Source organism: Poecilia mexicana, unplaced genomic scaffold (genome assembly GCF_051168715.1).
Source record: "Poecilia mexicana isolate PSO_F unplaced genomic scaffold, ASM5116871v1 scaffold_13, whole genome shotgun sequence".
NCBI classification, from domain to species: Eukaryota; Metazoa; Chordata; class Actinopteri; order Cyprinodontiformes; family Poeciliidae; genus Poecilia; species Poecilia mexicana.
The window spans coordinates 635,744-653,492 of NW_028263382.1; the positions used below are offsets into that span (position 1 = coordinate 635,744).

The 17,749-nt window shown below is 37.7% G+C and overlaps 1 protein-coding gene across 1 annotated transcript in view; it reads left to right on the top strand.

Annotated features, from left to right (window-relative positions):
* The window catches only part of sgsm2 (small G protein signaling modulator 2), a 182,480-nt gene that overhangs the window by 17,873 nt on the left and 146,858 nt on the right, over nucleotides 1–17,749 (top strand). The window contains exon 2 of the mRNA XM_088011428.1: nucleotides 8,751–8,826. Within this exon, the coding sequence (XP_087867554.1) occupies nucleotides 8,751–8,826 (76 nt within the window). The remainder of the gene's footprint in view (nucleotides 1–8,750; nucleotides 8,827–17,749) is intronic.

Sequence of the window (17,749 nt, forward strand, 5' to 3'; positions counted from 1 at the left end):
ACTAAAATATCTACGGATATGTGTTTCTGTCTCTGCCTCCCTCTAACTCTCTGCAGCCTGATGTTCCTGCATGGATTCATGTATTTACAACAGACACTTTTAGTAATGTACAGTGTCAGAATATGAACTAAATATATAAAAAATGTTTTTATCATACAGAATGAGAATTTAAACAACTTAATTTTCAGATGTATACATTATTATACATCTCAACTCTATTTACTGTGTAGCAAAATTTTTTACTAATTTATTTTTAAACCTCTCCTCAAGCACTTTTCTTATCGTCTTCTAACCATTAACCTTATGGTGTGGAAATAATGAAAAAATATTGAAGCGTTGAAAGAAATCAACCTGACATCAGTCTCCTCCTGTTCTCCTTTCTGGTTCTATTATCATTAATATAATTTTTATATCTTGTTCTGCCCAGGCTGGATGTTGGGGATGTTTTTGATTAGTTTTAAAAAGAGTTCTATTGGTTTCTCTGTGTTTTATTTTGGAGGAGAATTTTTAGAGAACAGTGCATTGTAGGTATCAGAGGCTGTTGCAGTTTTGGAATACCTGTTGGTAGAGAGAGAGCCTGCCTGTTAATGTGTGAACTGCACCTCCTCTGTTGTCAATTTTTGCTTGCACCTCCGAAAGCAATGGCTGTGAGTCAATCTTCTGTTTTGGTGTTGTCTGTTTTGTTGGTTTATTTTGAGATTATTTTTTAAATGTTTTTTTGTTCTAGAAAAGCCATATTCTGAGTTTTTATTTACATAGCAACAGTTGCTACGTAACTGTTTTTTAACTGACGCTCAGGTTAGTTCTGTTCAGACACAAGAGGTTTATTCTTTGTATTCAGAGCTGATGTATGTTTGTTTTTCTGTTTCTTGTAGTTTCACTCAACCTTTCATTGAGCTTTTCTACACTACTCAAGTTGTGTCAAGAAAACGTATTAAAGGAGCAAGACACTCAGCTTCCTGGCTCATGAAATTTGAGTTTGGCTTGCTGTTGACCTCCGTTAACATACAGAGTATCTAACACGTAGTGATAACAGTACATATCTTCACACCCTGAAACGCCAACTGGCTCTCGTATGTCTTCCCTGACCTGCTCCTCTCATAATAAAATAGTTTAGTTTATTTAAAAATTAAAAACAGTTAATACATATTTCAATAAACTAAATGAAGACCTCACCAGAGCTTCTTCACCTTTCTTCAACATCATTTTAGCACAGCTGTTCTCCTAAATATATAATATAATATAATATAATATAATATAATATAATATATAAACACGTTAAGTGGTCGAGTATGATCAGGTGTTGCTCAGTTTAAATAATAAAAAGGCTCATTTTGCTGCTTTTCAGTCTAAATCATTGTGATTAGACTAGCTAACTGTTAAAGTTAATGGTAAAATTTTGGACATGTGACTATTCCAGAATTTAAACAGCTAAACCAAAAAGATTTAGTTCTATATATGAAAGTAAACTGACAACAAGATGTTATAAACGAGCGATATTCATGGCAACATTCCTGACAGATCGTTTACCTCCTTCAAACGGAGTTTCTGACTCCGCCTGCTGCTGCCTTTACTCTGAGCCATTCAGAGGGGGCAGGGGGAGGAAGCGCTCTGCTGAATGCGCTGTTGTGCGCCTTCAAAATAAAAGCACCCGAGTGGAAGATTTTAAAATTCTTTGCAACTGCAGTGAAATTATTGGGGGGGGGGACGAATGTGGCTCTCTCCAATATTGGGGGGGACATGTCCCCCGCGTCCCCCCCCGCTTCCTACGCCTATGGGCTGACGTCTTGGTTCTTGTCTGGATTTGTCATTTTCAACCAATTATGGAAATATCTTAAAAAATAATTCAAATCACTCCAGGAGGCTGAATTTAACCATCTTTATTGATTTCAAAAACACCTAAAGTTTAATTAATATTCTATTTCTTTATTTTCTATTTGCAAGACAGCTGCAGCAGAATTTCAGACTTGTTGCCCAAGCTCCAAACACATTATTTAAACTGTCTGATAGCCTGCTAGTTATTATAGTTGTGTCCACAAAGTTCTCCTCAATTCATTCCAGTGCTACATTCTGATCTTCCAAGCACACAATTTTAACATCAGTTTTCAAAAAACTAATAATTTCTTCAAACCACTTGGAAATATTGAACATTAAAATATAAAATAAAATATTATATTAAAACATATTGTTGCCTTTCAAATAGCTGTAAATGTCTTAATTTTTACCCTGTTTACAAACATATAATGTGAAATATATTTGTAAAGATTGTTCACATAAAATCATTTGTTTCCTAAAAGGTAGTTTGGAGTGACAGCACAAACCTTTTAATCTAATTCAAAGATATGTTGATTGTTGTGGAACAAAGACTTTGCGTAATGTAAGGAATTCTAAACAATCTTTTTCTACCTCCTGTTTCTTGTTAGATCACATACTACTACTACTCACCAATCTTTTTGTCAGCATTAGTATACTTTTTAATTTTATTTAATTGGATACTAATTGAAACCATATAATGAAAAATGCATGAATCTAAAAAATAATTAAATTTCCATAAAACTGCAAAACATCCAAAACACTGCTCTAGACTAAAATCTAGACTAAAACTCGCCCGTTTAGATTTGCTTTTGAAACATCTTAAATGAAACAGTGACCACCATATTTGATGTGTACTTATGATTTTAATGATTGCACTCTACAAAATGTAATGTTTGTTACTGGTTTCTCAATTATTTACTGTATGTTGTTTTGTGTTTTTATGATGTATAGCACTTTGAAATACCTTGTTACTGAAATTTTAAATAAAAAAACTTGATTAAACTTGATTAACTGTTATCTTCAGTTGTTATGAAAATGCTGCATATAAATATATCAAATATGACTTAAAAGAAATTTTACTTAATTTCATCTAAAAGCCATTTTCTTGTTGTTCTTGTGGATTTTTATGTTATAAATGCACACAGACCACTGAAGTGGACACTAATGCATCATAAAATACACTATCAACTACTGGCCATCAGCTGCAAATGCAATAAATTATTTCTGTTTAATCCAACATGACCAACAGACAAAAAAGCATGCCAACCAACCCTCTCTCTCCTACTGTAGACGACACTTGCAGGTAAAAAAAAATATTGTGACATCAGATAACCCCTACAGAACAATACTACTGATGTAGTTTTCAAATAACTTTGTATTTGGATAACATTACAATTGATCACCTAAAAAAATAAAATAAAAAAAGAATTTTTTTTTTTACAAAATATTTTTCTACCTTTTTTTTATGCCTTAAGAAAATCAAAAACAAAAAATTGGAAAACAAATCCTGACACAAAGGATCATAATTCATGCATGAAAGGGTTAAAAGGACCTGTTCTGACATGACATCCACAGCATGGCTCCTCTATTAACCCTTTAACAACATTTTATCAGTATTTCACTGAGAGGTAATTCAGCAAATGTGCAGTTCCACCAGGTGTTTGCTCATTGCTGCTGGCTAGTCTGAAGGAGCTCTAGGCAAGAATTAGGGACATGAATGTGACGCCGGCAGCCATGGGTAGACAGTGAACACAAACGGGTACCACAGAGACACACTGGAGCCGAACATAACATCTGAAGGACCTACATTTGTGCTCTCAACATTTCAGAAGACTTTGAATCATTTATACGAGTAAAACTGGCTAAGACTCTAACAAGTTCCCAAGCTGAAAACAAATGACGTGCTGACAGTTTTTATCCACAAAGCACCTAAACCCCACTGCTGCTGGAATGAAAATCAATGGGAGAAACATAAGACATGCAGTTAATAATTTCAAGCTTTGTCTGTAAAGTTGGGTTGCATATGGAGTCAAATATTATTGAACTGAAAAATGTGTGGGGAAATTGCTGAAACTGAGCTCTGGTAAGAACCAGTGGGTACAGTGCCATAGAGAGGTTTGTAGTCAGTGCAGAGAATGTAGTCCAAAGCTTTATTATCAGACTAACAAGTTAATATGTTCCTCCTGTTACGGAATTACAATATTCCAACAAGGCAGAGATGTCAGACATGCTGCAAATTAATTACATAAAACAATTAATTCAGGGAGAGAGAACCTAGACAAGCGAACGGCAGATTGAGTCCGGTCTGTTGAGCTCTCTCAGGCTCACTTCCCCAGAGATGCTGTAGATAACGGTTGAAAGGCTCATGAATGTTTTCTGAAAACTGTAATAATTGGAAATGAGTGGTATGAAAGTTTGGTCTGGGTTGTCAGAGTTGTCCTTAGGATATTAGGATATGTGTTAGGATATGTGTCAAGATATTAATAGGAGACTGCAACAGTCTCCTATTTCCATATTTATAATCTGGTGCTTGACACTCTGACATCACTGTATTTTTGGAAATATTTACCTGTTTTACAGGCAAATAGCAGAAAAACATACTAAAACATTCCCTTCCAGCACTTGTAAAATTGCTCCTACTGTGTGAGTGGAACATGTAGCTGTAGTAAAAGCTGTGACAACAGGGCCAGGCTGGAAGCTAATTGAAACAAACCATCAAAACATTAATTGGTGAAGGATGTTGTTTGTGAAGCAGTCGGCCATGAATATTGTAGTAGTGATTTAACACAGATTTTTAAATCTCTGATGAGCTCATTGTTTTTACTACGTACCAATGCTTTAATCTAAATAGCGTTCCTCACATTTCTTCTTTTATAAGTTTCTCAAACATCTCTCTTTGAGAAACTTACAAAAGAAGAATTGATTCTGATTGCAGTTCTTGCTTCAGAATGAAATATTTTCTAATGCATCTTCATTAAGGTACCCACATATTCACTGTACATCATATCTCTAAGAGACAAGAACATTGCAAATTGACGGTCTCCATTTGTGAATAAATTTGATGAATAGCTGAGATACATAAATCTTCTTTTTGTGTCTAGAAACTTATCAGACTTTAGACACTGTGATGCCCGATTACTTCATCAGTTACATTCCACAGTGAGGTGCCAAAGATCACAGGGATTTTCCAAAGTAGTACTGCCACGACGCTGTCAGTAAGATTTGATATCTTGTAAAATTAGGACAGAATTACTAGAAAATGCAAAGTAGAGATGCATCAGAAAATTGACTGCTGATGGAATTTAACTGTCATGTTGTAGATTTTGATGGTGGACCCAAATGCAGAGAGGCAGAGAAGGCGAGTGCATTTTATTATTTAATGAAAAAAAATTTAAAAAACAAACTTAAGAAAACATGGGAAACATAGGGAGCCAGAGCAGAACAAAACAGGAACAAAAAGCAAGCAACGTTTTGATGGGGAAGTAAACATGTTATAACAGGGAGATAACAGGAGGAATCAGCAAAGAGTGACCACAGCAGAAGTGTTTATATCCTGGGAGAGTGAATGTGGAATAATGGTCTTGGGCTGATTGGCTAACTAATTGCAGGTGTGAGGAGAGAGGGAGAAAGTAGCACAGGCGGTGATGGAGTGTACACAGAGGACTAGGAAATAAATATTATACTAAAGAATAACTAGACCTAATAAACATAATTAAACTAGAGCAGGGGTTCTCAAACTTTTTCCTGTGAGGGCCACATAACTTTTCCCTTCTCTGGTGGGGGGGTGGAGTCAGTTTGTAACAGAAAAAGTGTGACCATTGCAGGAGTGCCTAAATGTAAAAAATTGTTTTCCAGAAAGCACAATCAAATAACCCTCTCTGGGTTATTTGATTGTAACCCAGAGAGGGTTACAATCAAATAACCATATCAGATTTGATACGTCTCATGTGACGTATCAAATCTGTTTTTCTAAGTTAACTTTTTTCGCACGCAACACATTGAAAAGGTTTCTCATCTGTGTGAGTTATGAAATGAGTTTTTAAGCTACTGCTGTGGCAAAATGCTTTTCCACAAGTCTTGCACAAAAATGGCTTCTCGCCTGTGTGAACCCTCATGTGTCTATTCAGTAAGTCTTTTCTTCTGAAAGTTTTTTCACAGACATCACAGTCTGTGATGGGTTCTTCACAGAAAAAATCCTGGAAATAACACTATTTATGAAATAAATACCGTATTTTCCGCACTATAAGCCGCAACCCCAAAGTTTTTTGTTTTTTTAAAAACCCAGTAAACATACACGTATAAGCCGCAGATATCTCTGCCCCTCTAGGTTTTCCACACCCAACATTTGAGTCACAACAGGTCAATTGAATATCACATTTATTACGGTTGAAAAGGAAAAAAGTTGCCAAGTTTAGATTTAACTGAACTGATTACAGTAGTTTCCAAAAACAGTAACTGTAAGAGTAAAAGTGCTGATCCTTCATGTCTGCTACTAGTATGTGCTAAATAAAAATGGGCGCCTTCTTCTTTTCCTTCTCCTTCTTCTGTCTTCTTCTTCTTCTTCTTCTTCTTCTTCTTCTAGATTTCAACGAAAGCTTGCATCCATTGTTGTTGCACTACTGCCATCTATTGGATCCTAATATCTATGCCTCAAATTCTCATAATGATTCCAGTATTATTTAATAAAACGAAAAATCTTCTTTTTCCCCTCAATGCTATTTAACTGATCAACAACATTCTCAAATTTCAATTCCCTATTAAAACCTAATTCCGTTTTAATGGGCCCTTTCTTCTTTTATTTCCAATTTTGACTTCCAATGATTCACTTTCTGCTAAAGAACCGCTGGTGGTTGAAGAAAAATCCACATATAAGCCACACTGGGCTATAAGCTGCAATGTTCAAAGCTTAGGAAAAAAGTAGCGGCTTATAGTCCGGAAAATACGGTATATGAAAAAAAATCTAAATGCTCTCTGGTATTGTTCAGGGGGCCGGACTAAATGTGGAGGCGGGCCGGATCTGGAGTTATTCTTAGCATAGAATTAGAACAATGGAACAGTGGAAACACTCGCAAAGCAAGCCAAGTAGAGCCGAGCCCGGGCTATTAGAGCCAGTGGAAATGCTTGACTGATTGAGGACAGTCAAGCATTCAAGCCTGAGTAGGCTGTGATCACCTACTTAGGAGAATCTACAAATGTACAGTACCTAAGCATTTTAACCTTCGGTGATTAGACTTTTAGTTTCACTTATTTTCTGTCACTTCTTTATTTTTGTTTTCCTTGTACTTGCTAACAACACAAAAATTAGGTTAGTTCATTTATTCTCATTGATTTGTTTCATTGGATTGCTATTTCTCTATCATTTGTACTAGGTTCAGGTTTCCTCAGACTACTTTTTGCTCCCCTTCTCTGTTCTTAGCAATTTCCTAATTTGCCCCTACCTGCTTCTTTTCCCAGTTGCATCCACTCATCTATCACTTGTCTGGTTCCTTCGATGTTCCACCTTTCCACAGTATGTTTGGTAACACTTTATTTGAAGGGGGTTGAATAAGACTGACATGACACTGTCATAAACACCTGTCATGAACATGAATAAGCCTTCATGAATATTTAATCCTAACCCTTAACCAAGAAATCAATACTGATATAAATTTGTTATAAAAGTATTACTGATTGCACTTTAAAAATTAGGTAACTTTATGTTATTAAAGGTAAAGTTTAAAGAGTAATTATTTCCTGGTTAATGTCAAGTTGTCATAACAAAGACATTTTGAATAATGTCAACTTTGCATTAAAAGTGTCATAATTTACCGAATGACGCTTTATGACAACAGTCATAAATATTCATGAAGGCTTATTCATGTTCATGACAGGTGTTATGTCATGTTTATGACAGTGTCATGTCAGTCTTATTCAACCCCCTTCAAATAAAGTGTTACCGTATGTTTAAGCTCCTCAGTTCTCATTGTTCTCCACTGGTTGAAAATTAGGTCTGCAGTTTGTAAAATTGTAAAATTTATGTTTACGAGGAAAAGATCCAGTTGTGCAGTTTCTTTAACACAGTGCACCACCACACCAGAATTGAGATTTTCTTTCCTGAGTGAATACAGATCTGTTTTACAGAGTTTGACAACTTCTGAGAGAGCATTGAACTTCAATCCAGTAGTTGCCACCATCAGCGTGTGTGAATGGGTAAATGACTGAATGTAAGTGTGAAGTGCTTTGGGGTCCCTTGGACTTAATAAAGTGCTGTACAAGTACACACCATCCTTATTCTGCATTTTACGAGGACACAGAATCCCTTGGCTTTGGTGAGTTTGCCTTCAGGAGATTGCTAGTTACAAAAATATTTGTAGATTCTCAGAGGTCATGCTGGTGCAGCATTCTGTGTAGTCTCCAACAACAAAAACAGAAGCTTGTTAAGTACTGTGTCAAGCATCATATCTCTTATGGATATGCATAATCCAGATAGTTAGGATAGCTGTGGTTTCTGTAGATGTAGAATGAAATCTTTTGAGATGCATACCTAACAAGAAAGTGCTGACAGCACAGAAACACTAACACTGAGAAGGTTATTTAGATGTCTACTTTGGGATTTTTCATTAAAATAGTTCTTTGAGATGTTAACTCATAAGCTGCAGTTATTGTAAATAACTAATTTACAACTAATATTATAAATAACTGACAGTTTAAAATGTCATACATTCTAAGACCTTTCAGCCTGTATCAAACTAATTTATTCATGTATTTAAACTACAAAGGGCTGGATGTATGAACTTTCAAGCATTTACTTCTTTCACCACTTTCTTCTTTGGTCACTTTTTGCCTGATGGACACACATTTAGATTATCTTAATCCTGAAAATGGTTAATGTTTCTAATAGTAAGCAATACTTCCTACCTGTTCTGAGGTGACCAGCTCTGTTTTTCTTTGTGCAGGTGAAACAGATAATGGAAGAGGCTGTAACTAAGAAATTTGTGCATGAAGACAGCAGCCACATTATAGCTCTGTGCAGTAAGTACACACCTGTATTTCACAACGGTCTCGCTCTCACACACACACACACACATACACACACGCACACGCACACACACACACACTCGCACACATACACGTTTGCGTGGCTGTCTTTGTGGGGACTTTCCATTGACTTCCATTCATTTCTACAGCCTCAACCTTACCCTTATCCTAACCCTAACCATTACATACCTAACTCTAACCAAAACTCAATTCACACCCTAGTCCTAAATCTGACCCCTGACCCAAAAACAGCGTTTCCCCTTGTGGGGACTGAAGCCTGGTCCCTACAAGGGGCAGTGGGTCCCCACAATGTAGTGTGTGTCAGAAAAATGGTCCCCACAAGGCATTACAAACAAATGCACACACAAACACATACACACACACACACACACACACACAGTCGTGTTTTTGCATCTTGTGGAGACTTTACATTGACTTTTTCTACAGCCTAATCCTTACCCTAACCATCACATACCCAACCCTATCCTTAACCAAAAGTCAATTCATACCTTAGCCCTAAACCTATCACCTAACCCAAGAAAATGCCCCCAAAAGGAGCAGTGGTTCCCACAACCCCACATTGTAGACAGAAATAGGTCCCCACAAGGATATAAGAACCTGGTTCACACAAATACACACACTAACCCTGGTCTGTCTCTGACATCAGTTTCCATTAGATCCTCTGTCATTACTAAGTTTCCACTGATGCAACGGCACAATTTCAGTGACGTCAAGCTACATCCTTGATGGAGAGAAGCAATGCCAAGTCACCTGCAGAGGAGTTCAACAAGTGTGTGTGCGCATGAGTGTGAGTGTGTTTGTGTCTCTCTCTTGACCAGATGGTGGAGCTTGCAGTAGCATGTGCATAAAATTAGCCAGGTGAACGTTACACAGCAGAAGTGTTTTTGAGCTCAAGTTATTATTCTCCTGGAATGTCCAATAAATGCTTATATTTATACTCTGGCACCAATGGGGCCCATATGAATTATCTTGCATTAATTTTGTTGCCGAGTTATCTTGTTGTTCTACAGCCTGAGAATATACTGCAGTCTATTCTGAATATATTTCAATTTGGAGCATATACCATACAGTATGCCTGTTGTCTTTCAGGAGTCTCTCTTGAAAGACATATTTACAATTGATGCATTGAATATTTGATGAGTTCAACAGAGCACAAAGCCAGGGGTGCGCACCAATCACACGCTGGTGCCAATGCACCTTGGCCCCCTTCAGAGATTCAGCAGCGATGCTTCAGTAAGGTAGGAAAAGGTTTAAAAGCCACAGTGCTTGCTCTTCTTGTGTAAGCTTAATGTGGAATATAACCGATAGTTGTGCCCTTAGAGGTCCACATTGATCATGCAGTGAGAATGACGTATCTATCTGAACAAAGGATATATATATATAATAGAACCCCAGGGGTCTCTGCTGCTCTTCTCTGAGAATAACTCAAAGCTTTTGTCAAGAGAGAAATAATCTCCTATGTTCATTATGAGAAAAAATTAAGGAATGTGAAATTGCTTAAACTTGGGCAGCAAATCTCACAGCTTGATAGTAAGTATGTAACCTTCTGTTCCCTGTATATTTATAAAGAACATCTATTATTGCAGTCTGAATTTGATAAACTCATGACCCACCATACTGTGGAATACCAAACTCTGTGTGATACTGCGTGGTGTCAAGATCTTTTTAAGGCAGGGGTTCGATCATCTGAATGTTTTCTTTTTCTTTTTGGTTGTGTCAGTTCCATGTTGAATAATGGCTGTATTTAAAGAGTTACACATAGGTTTAATTTGGAAACAGTCCCTCAGGATGTCATCTCTGAGTAATGAGGTTTGCATGTCACTGAGAGACAGACTGGTCTCAGATCTGATCCAACTGCAGACAACAGCGCAAACATTTCTCTACTGTATTTGCTCAGACTATTTTTTGTGATCAAATTTTTATTATCCTTTGCATTTTAGTACATATACTCAAATGTACTTTGGAGAAGCACAAAGTGCTGAATGGAAAAAAAAAAAAAAAAAATATATATATATATATATATATATATATATGTGTGTATGTGTACAGAAATTAGAAAAAAACACAAATCACATAGAAAAGGGATAAAAATATCAAATAAATAACTGAATGAATTAGTAAAAAAAAAAAATTAAAACTTATAACCCTCTGATAAAACCCCTGGATCCAATAGCTTCATAGCCATTTCCCATCTTACATCTGAAATTCACGAAGAGCCACTAGAAGCGAGCTCCATGCCTTGATGGTAGATTCTTTAGCTCCATTAACTCTCGCCATCGACAAAAAATGTCCAAATATGTTAAAATCCATGCTTGTAAAGAGAGTGAGTGTGGAGGTTTCCAATGTGTTGCTACCAGTTTTTTTGCAGCTGTGAGTCCTGCCAACAGTGCCAACCAGTGTCAGCTCTGGTTTTGACAAATCGTTCAGAATGAGTATAGCAGCTGAGCAAAGCAATCAGATCTTGAGCATCTTAGATAAATTAAAGGTAGCCATCTTCCAAAATTTGACCACAGGTGCGCAGAACAGAGGGTACATCTAGAATTATTAATAACCTTCATCAAATGAAGTGTTCTGGGAGTTAAATATACCCTATGTATAAAGTTGAAATGAATTTGTTGATGGTCTGAATTTCAGATGCCAACCTCGCATTAGTCCATATTTCATCTCAATCAAATAACAGCTCGATACCTGGGATGTCTTTTTTCTAAGTCAAATCTAATGCCAGAGATCTGTAAGTTTACTGTAACAAAAACCGATATAGTCTTGAAACAAATCCAGCTGTAAATTTAACAGCATTTAACAATTTTTGGAGAGGTTGTGTTGTGAGAGAGCCCTGCTAGCAGACAGCACTGTCTTTTAAAGATGATCTTAACTGCAAGTAGAAGAAAAAGGAGGTAACTGGCACATCAAACGTATAACATATATGAGTAATCCTCCTTTTCCATAAATGTCACCGAGCATGTGAATATTTTTATTTTCCCAGATGGGAAAATGAATAGGGCAATCACCAATCAACAGCCTGTCATTTTAAATATTGGAAAATTCGGACCAACTCCAGAAGAACAACCAGCTACTTTCTCTGCCTTTCTCCAAATAAATAGCAAATACAAAATTATAGGAGCAAATCTCAAACGGCAATGATGATTGATATGTTGGAATGCAAAATGCTAGCAAAGGAGTATGGAGCCAACAATCGCTCCTCCATAGCTTGCCATGAGACCTGCACCTCAGGATGAAACCAAGATAAAACAGGCCTCAGAGGAAAGGCCCACTTATAGAATCTAAAGTTGGGAAGTGACAGGCCACCTGCCTGTCTTTCTCGTTGCATTGTAGTGAGCTTAATGCAAGGACATTTACCTTGCCAAACAAACTTTGTTACTGCTGATTGTAAATCACACAAATACCAAGAGGGCAGTGGGAGGGGAAGCATTAAGCTAATAAAGTTGACTCTGGGCAAAATATTCATTTTAATTATGGCTATTCTACAGGCTCGTGCAGAGGGGGGAGGGAGGGGGTCTAGGGTTGCTTGAGCACCTGCCCTTTTTGCTCCTTGCCCCCAAGTGCCCGTTTGGTCAATTTATTAGGCCCGAGCAGCTAAGCGCTGCGAAGGCCTATTGTATCGTGCTGTTTATTATTATGATTCTTAGCCCAAATGAATTGGCTTTTTGGGGGCTTTATCATTTTCAAAAACTCACCAAACTTGGCGGGCGCATAAAGCCTGTGTAAAATTTACGTATTTTAAGGTAACTGCAAAAATCAAACAAGAAACGGCTCAAGGGCGCCACCTGGCAACTTTCAAAAGACCCTTTCCTATTCACTTGCTTCATCGTAGAGACTTGAAATTTGGTACACTTGTAGAGCTCCCCAAGACACTCAGAATTTACAATTAATGTCATAGTGCAAGTATCACAGAATGTCGGCCATTTTGGATTGAAGTTCTGATTTTGACCCGATTTTGGCTGTTTACAGGGTTCGCATTTGATCGAACTTGTCCTAGGAATTTCGATCAATCGGCTTCAAACTCGGTCAGATCGTTCATAAGGCATGGCCAATTCAAAGTTATCAAAGGTTTGCGTTTTCGACCTTCCTGAAGGGGGGTTACCTGGGGTCAAAGTTCATGGATTCGCCATGAAAGACAAAACGGTTATAACTTTTACAAAAAAACTCACAGAGGCACCAAACTTTCAGTGATTGATCATCATCAGGTCCCCTACAATACCCAATGGTCAAATGATGACATCACTTAGGCCACGCCCCCTGAGAACAGGAAGTGTTATGTTTTACTGTGAACGGTCGCTATCTGACCCCTTTGACCTAATCAATATGAAACTGTGTCCAAAGACAGAAAACATGTTGGTGTGTCATGGATTCCAACCCTGTTTGGTTTTGATGGAGCAGGTGGGCGTGGCGGCATGGCGAAGTGACCTGTAACGCCGTGTCCATACGTTTGGCTGTAGATTCCACAATTTTGAGCCCAGCTGCACCAAACTTGACATGACTGATCCTGGTGGGATGCCTGACGATCCTATGTCATCATAGTCTGACGTCATCTAAGCCCCGCCCCCTCAGAACAGGAAGTGCCTTTTTTTAACTTGTACAGCTCCATCTATGGCTCTCTCGACCTAATCAAGATGATTCTATGTTGGATGACAGATTACATGTTGGTCTCACTTGCTTTAAAGCGCAAAGAGTTTTCAGTAGTGGGCGTGGCCATGGCAGTGCGGCGAAGCAGAGGGAACGCCGCTGCCATACGTTTGGCTTTAGATTCCACATCGTTCAGCCCAGCTGCTCCAAACTCACTAGGATGCATCCTTATTCATCCCCGAACAGGAATCCATAACAGTCGTTGATGGGCGTGGCCTAATTTCTCTACAGCGCCCCCTAGAATTTTTTAAATAATCAGCCCCAAGCCATGCCTTAACCTAGACTTATGAAACTTGGTACACATGTGTATAATGTCAGGACCTACAAAAAAGTCTCTTGGAGCCATGGTGCAAACCCAACAGGAAGTCCGCCATTTTGGATCAAAATCCGCCATTTCCTCTATTTCATAGACGTCGCATCTGATCTATCTCCTCCTACAGCTTTCGAGATACAGACTTCAAACTCAGTCAGCAGAGAGTTGAGACATTAAAGGTCAGAAGTTATCACAGGAATTTTTGTATGTCAAAGCATGTGGGCGTGGCTTAGTCCCAAACTTTGACTATTCACCATGAAACATGAATGTGAAATAACTTACAAATGCCAGGTCACAGCTGCATCAGACTTTCTATGTCTCATTATAGAGAAGCCCTCATCACAGTTAGGTGGTGGATTGATGACATCACCTTAGCCCCGCCCACTTCCGACAGGAAGTCACCTGTTTTTTCTACTGTATGTCTTACTTTTACTCTCTAATTCATATGGGTTTCATCCTTTGCAGACTGACATAAAATGACATGAAGATGAACTCTGTCAATGCCTACTGACCCGTGGGGGCGTGGCCAAATGGTTGTCCCTCGCCATATGCATACGATCGTCTCTTATTCACAAACATATCATCCGATCTACACCAGACTTTTTATGAGTGACACTTGTGAACCTCTAAGGAGCCCAATAGAATTTAATTGCAATTTGACTCCACTGCGCCCCCTAGGTTAATAAAACAGCTGTATCTCCTTGCCACATGGCCCAATCTGCTCCAGATTTTGGGTGCATCGCCAGGGAATGCTGCCGAAGGCATCAAAGCGGATCACATGGAGGATGGCGCTCGAGCGTCGGCGGTGGCTGGCGGGAGGCGGTGCTGGAACATTCGCGGTGGCTATAGACCTGAGCGGCGCTTGGCTGCGAGGGCTGCTTGAGGCTCCGCGGAGCTTTAATTTTTTTTTGGTATTATTATTTCCTATGCCCTCGTCTGACACATAACATGTACTAAAATTATTTGGTTTTTTGTTGGGGTTTTTTGTACAACATAATAAGCCCTCCGGTCACCTTGTTACCTTTAACCTTTTGCCCGTGACTCATGACGCAGTTGCCTCTCACGCAGTGAGATAAGGCGGCTAACTGCGGAGCTCAACGTAGCGAACATTCCAGATTACAGAACAGTTTTTGGTGAATTAAAAAAAAAAAAACGTTTTTGGTGAATAAAGTGGAGTAGACTTGCTACTTGTCAGATGACGGAAAACGTTGAATGTATTGTTTCTGCTTCAGCATGGAGTAGCAGTTTAAGCAGAGAGGTAATGAAATACAACAATACAACAGACACTGACAGGCCTCTGCGTCTGCCTTTCTCTGAAGAACTACTGAGCGGGAGGAGACAGCCAGGTGAGGAAAAACTGTTCTTATTGTTAAGGAAGAAATTTCTAAATAAGTTAACTTTGGAAAAAGTCTGGCTCTCTCTTCCTCTGGATCCCAGATCCTCTTTGCGGGCCACGTGTAGCCACAAGGAAAACAACAATGCGTGTTGACGTCACAGAATTACAGAGTTTAATCCAATATAAGACAATGCATAAACTTACACCAGAAACTGCAGAACAACGGAGACATACATTCATTTACCTGACAGACTTGGAAAAGAAGGAAAGAAAGAAAAGCAAAGACGTGCAAAGACATCTTTGGAGAGTTGCAGGAGCAAATCTAATCTGTTACTTCTGTGTAGAAAGTTTTATCCTCTTTTATTTAATTTATTCCTATAAGGCGTACCTGTGCTCATCCAACCAGAAGCTATCTCTGACCCTCTCTCAAGCCAGAAACCCCTGCCGTGTTTACGACCTTTCACAGATGTGTGAAAAGCTAGAACTTCCACTGTATTGTTTTCCCACAGACAAAAGGCAGTTCAAACGATCCTAGCAAACCATCTGCTGTAACTACAGGTAAATTAAAGGTCAAAAAGTCACAATACATTACTAAATTCAAAACCACAATTAGGCCATTTGAATCAAGACATGTTTACTTTTAAAACTAGCTTATTTTAAATTTATTTTCTCAACATTATCTATCGATTCAGTATTTTTACCATACAGAGATTAGGCTGTTGTTGTTGTGCTATTAGCTAGCTGCTAGCTAACGACTTTGCTAGCAAAGCTAGATAACTAAAACACTTCTTCCCTGTATCGTTAATAACAGTCATTCTTCAGTATCGCTTATGCAATAGGGGCACATCGCCATCCAAAACCGATCATCTCCATAATGCATATATGTCTTCTAATTTCCTTTCCTGCATAATGTACATTGCATTTATTCTAGCGTTAGGTAAATATATCTTGAAGGAGAATAGCAGTTAAATAAAAGTCCAAGGATATTCATTTAGAATTAAAAATAACTCACCCTGAATTACCATGATAGATATAATGTATGTAATAAAAGTGTGTCATTAATGAAGGGGATAAAACTCAATCCAGACTTTAAGTTTAGGGTCTGGTTCGCAGAGTATGAAGTTACTTTTTTTCCCCCCAATTATTCAATGAAAAAAAAAAAATGACCTAGGTTAAGTAAAATAAAATTGTAATAAAAACTTTTGGAATTGTAATGATTTCTTTCTTAAAAACAAAACATTTTGTTTAAAAAACTTCTTTTTAAATTAACTAATTTTTGTCTCGTGAACTTAAAAAGTTATTTGCCAAAGATAAACTTTTATTTGCACACATCAGAAATCTTTTGTTGTGGTTTTAGGCCCTCATGTGAGAATCACAAGCAAAACTTTGAGTCACAAACCAGAACGTAGAATAGTAAGAAAAGATGTATGACTTGCGCAAATACGTTTGTTTTGTAAAAAAAAATTCACTTCATGAGACAAAAATGTGTGATTATAATTAAAAAACAGTTTTTAAGCAAAACTCAGTTTTGCTTAAAACCATGCATTGCTAATGCATGGTGACATGCATTAGCAATTCAACTTTTTCTTTTTTTTTCTTTTTCTTTTTTCTGCAGTTCCATATTAAAGTTTGATACAGCTCTGCTTTCCTGAATGGACCATCTTCATCTCCACTGCAAGTGTAGCAAACCAAGCAGCTCTTTTTTATAGGTTACAGTCCACTAAAAGGTTGCATTGTGCCCTTGTTTATATTTTTAATAGTGTGATTATGTAAAGATGAAATATGTCTGGTGGTTTAGCTCTGCTTTACATATCTTGCTAAATTGTGGGTTTGAATATTGCAATACTTTCCTATAACAAAATAGCTACAAATGAAACCTTGATTTAATCACTACCTTCGAAATTGTGTATCTCACAATTTTGTAATTTATCATTGTTTATTAAACTCTGAAAGCTGGCTTTGTTAATAGTCTGTCCTAGAATGCGGTTAGATGTGCCCTTTTGTTTTTTGTTGAGCACCAGCCCCTTTAGTGGTCTCTGCACAGCCCTGTTATTCTACCACGAAGTGAGTTTGGTCATCTGGACCAATATCTCTTCCACCTCTTCTTAAGGGCAATAAAGAGTTTAACTGATGGTACAAAGCTTTAATCTTGAGATGTATCAACATAGCTCCACTTTATTTCCAACTCTGAAACCACCGTCAAACTAAAATACAACATAAACTTAAATGAGATGGTGTAATGAATAACAACATAAAAAATTATATAAAATCATATAAACATACCTCGCTGGCTGACCCATATTTAGAGGCAGAAATTAAGTCATTGAATATATTCTTTAAACTTAATTTGCTTTTCTACAGTCACTTGCTGTAGTCATGCATTCATATGAAATGAATCTATTTTCTGGTGCCTCAGTGAACATGCTGGATTCCACTTCCTACTTAAAACTTTTCAGAATAAATGTCATAATAACAAAAAATACGCATAATACAAAATTATACACATAAGCTAAAATTATTGCAGTAAAACTCAAGGTTTGCTACAACTTTAAGTGTGTTAGAGAAATTGCTCTTCAATAATTTCTGTAAGGAAGAGCAGATGT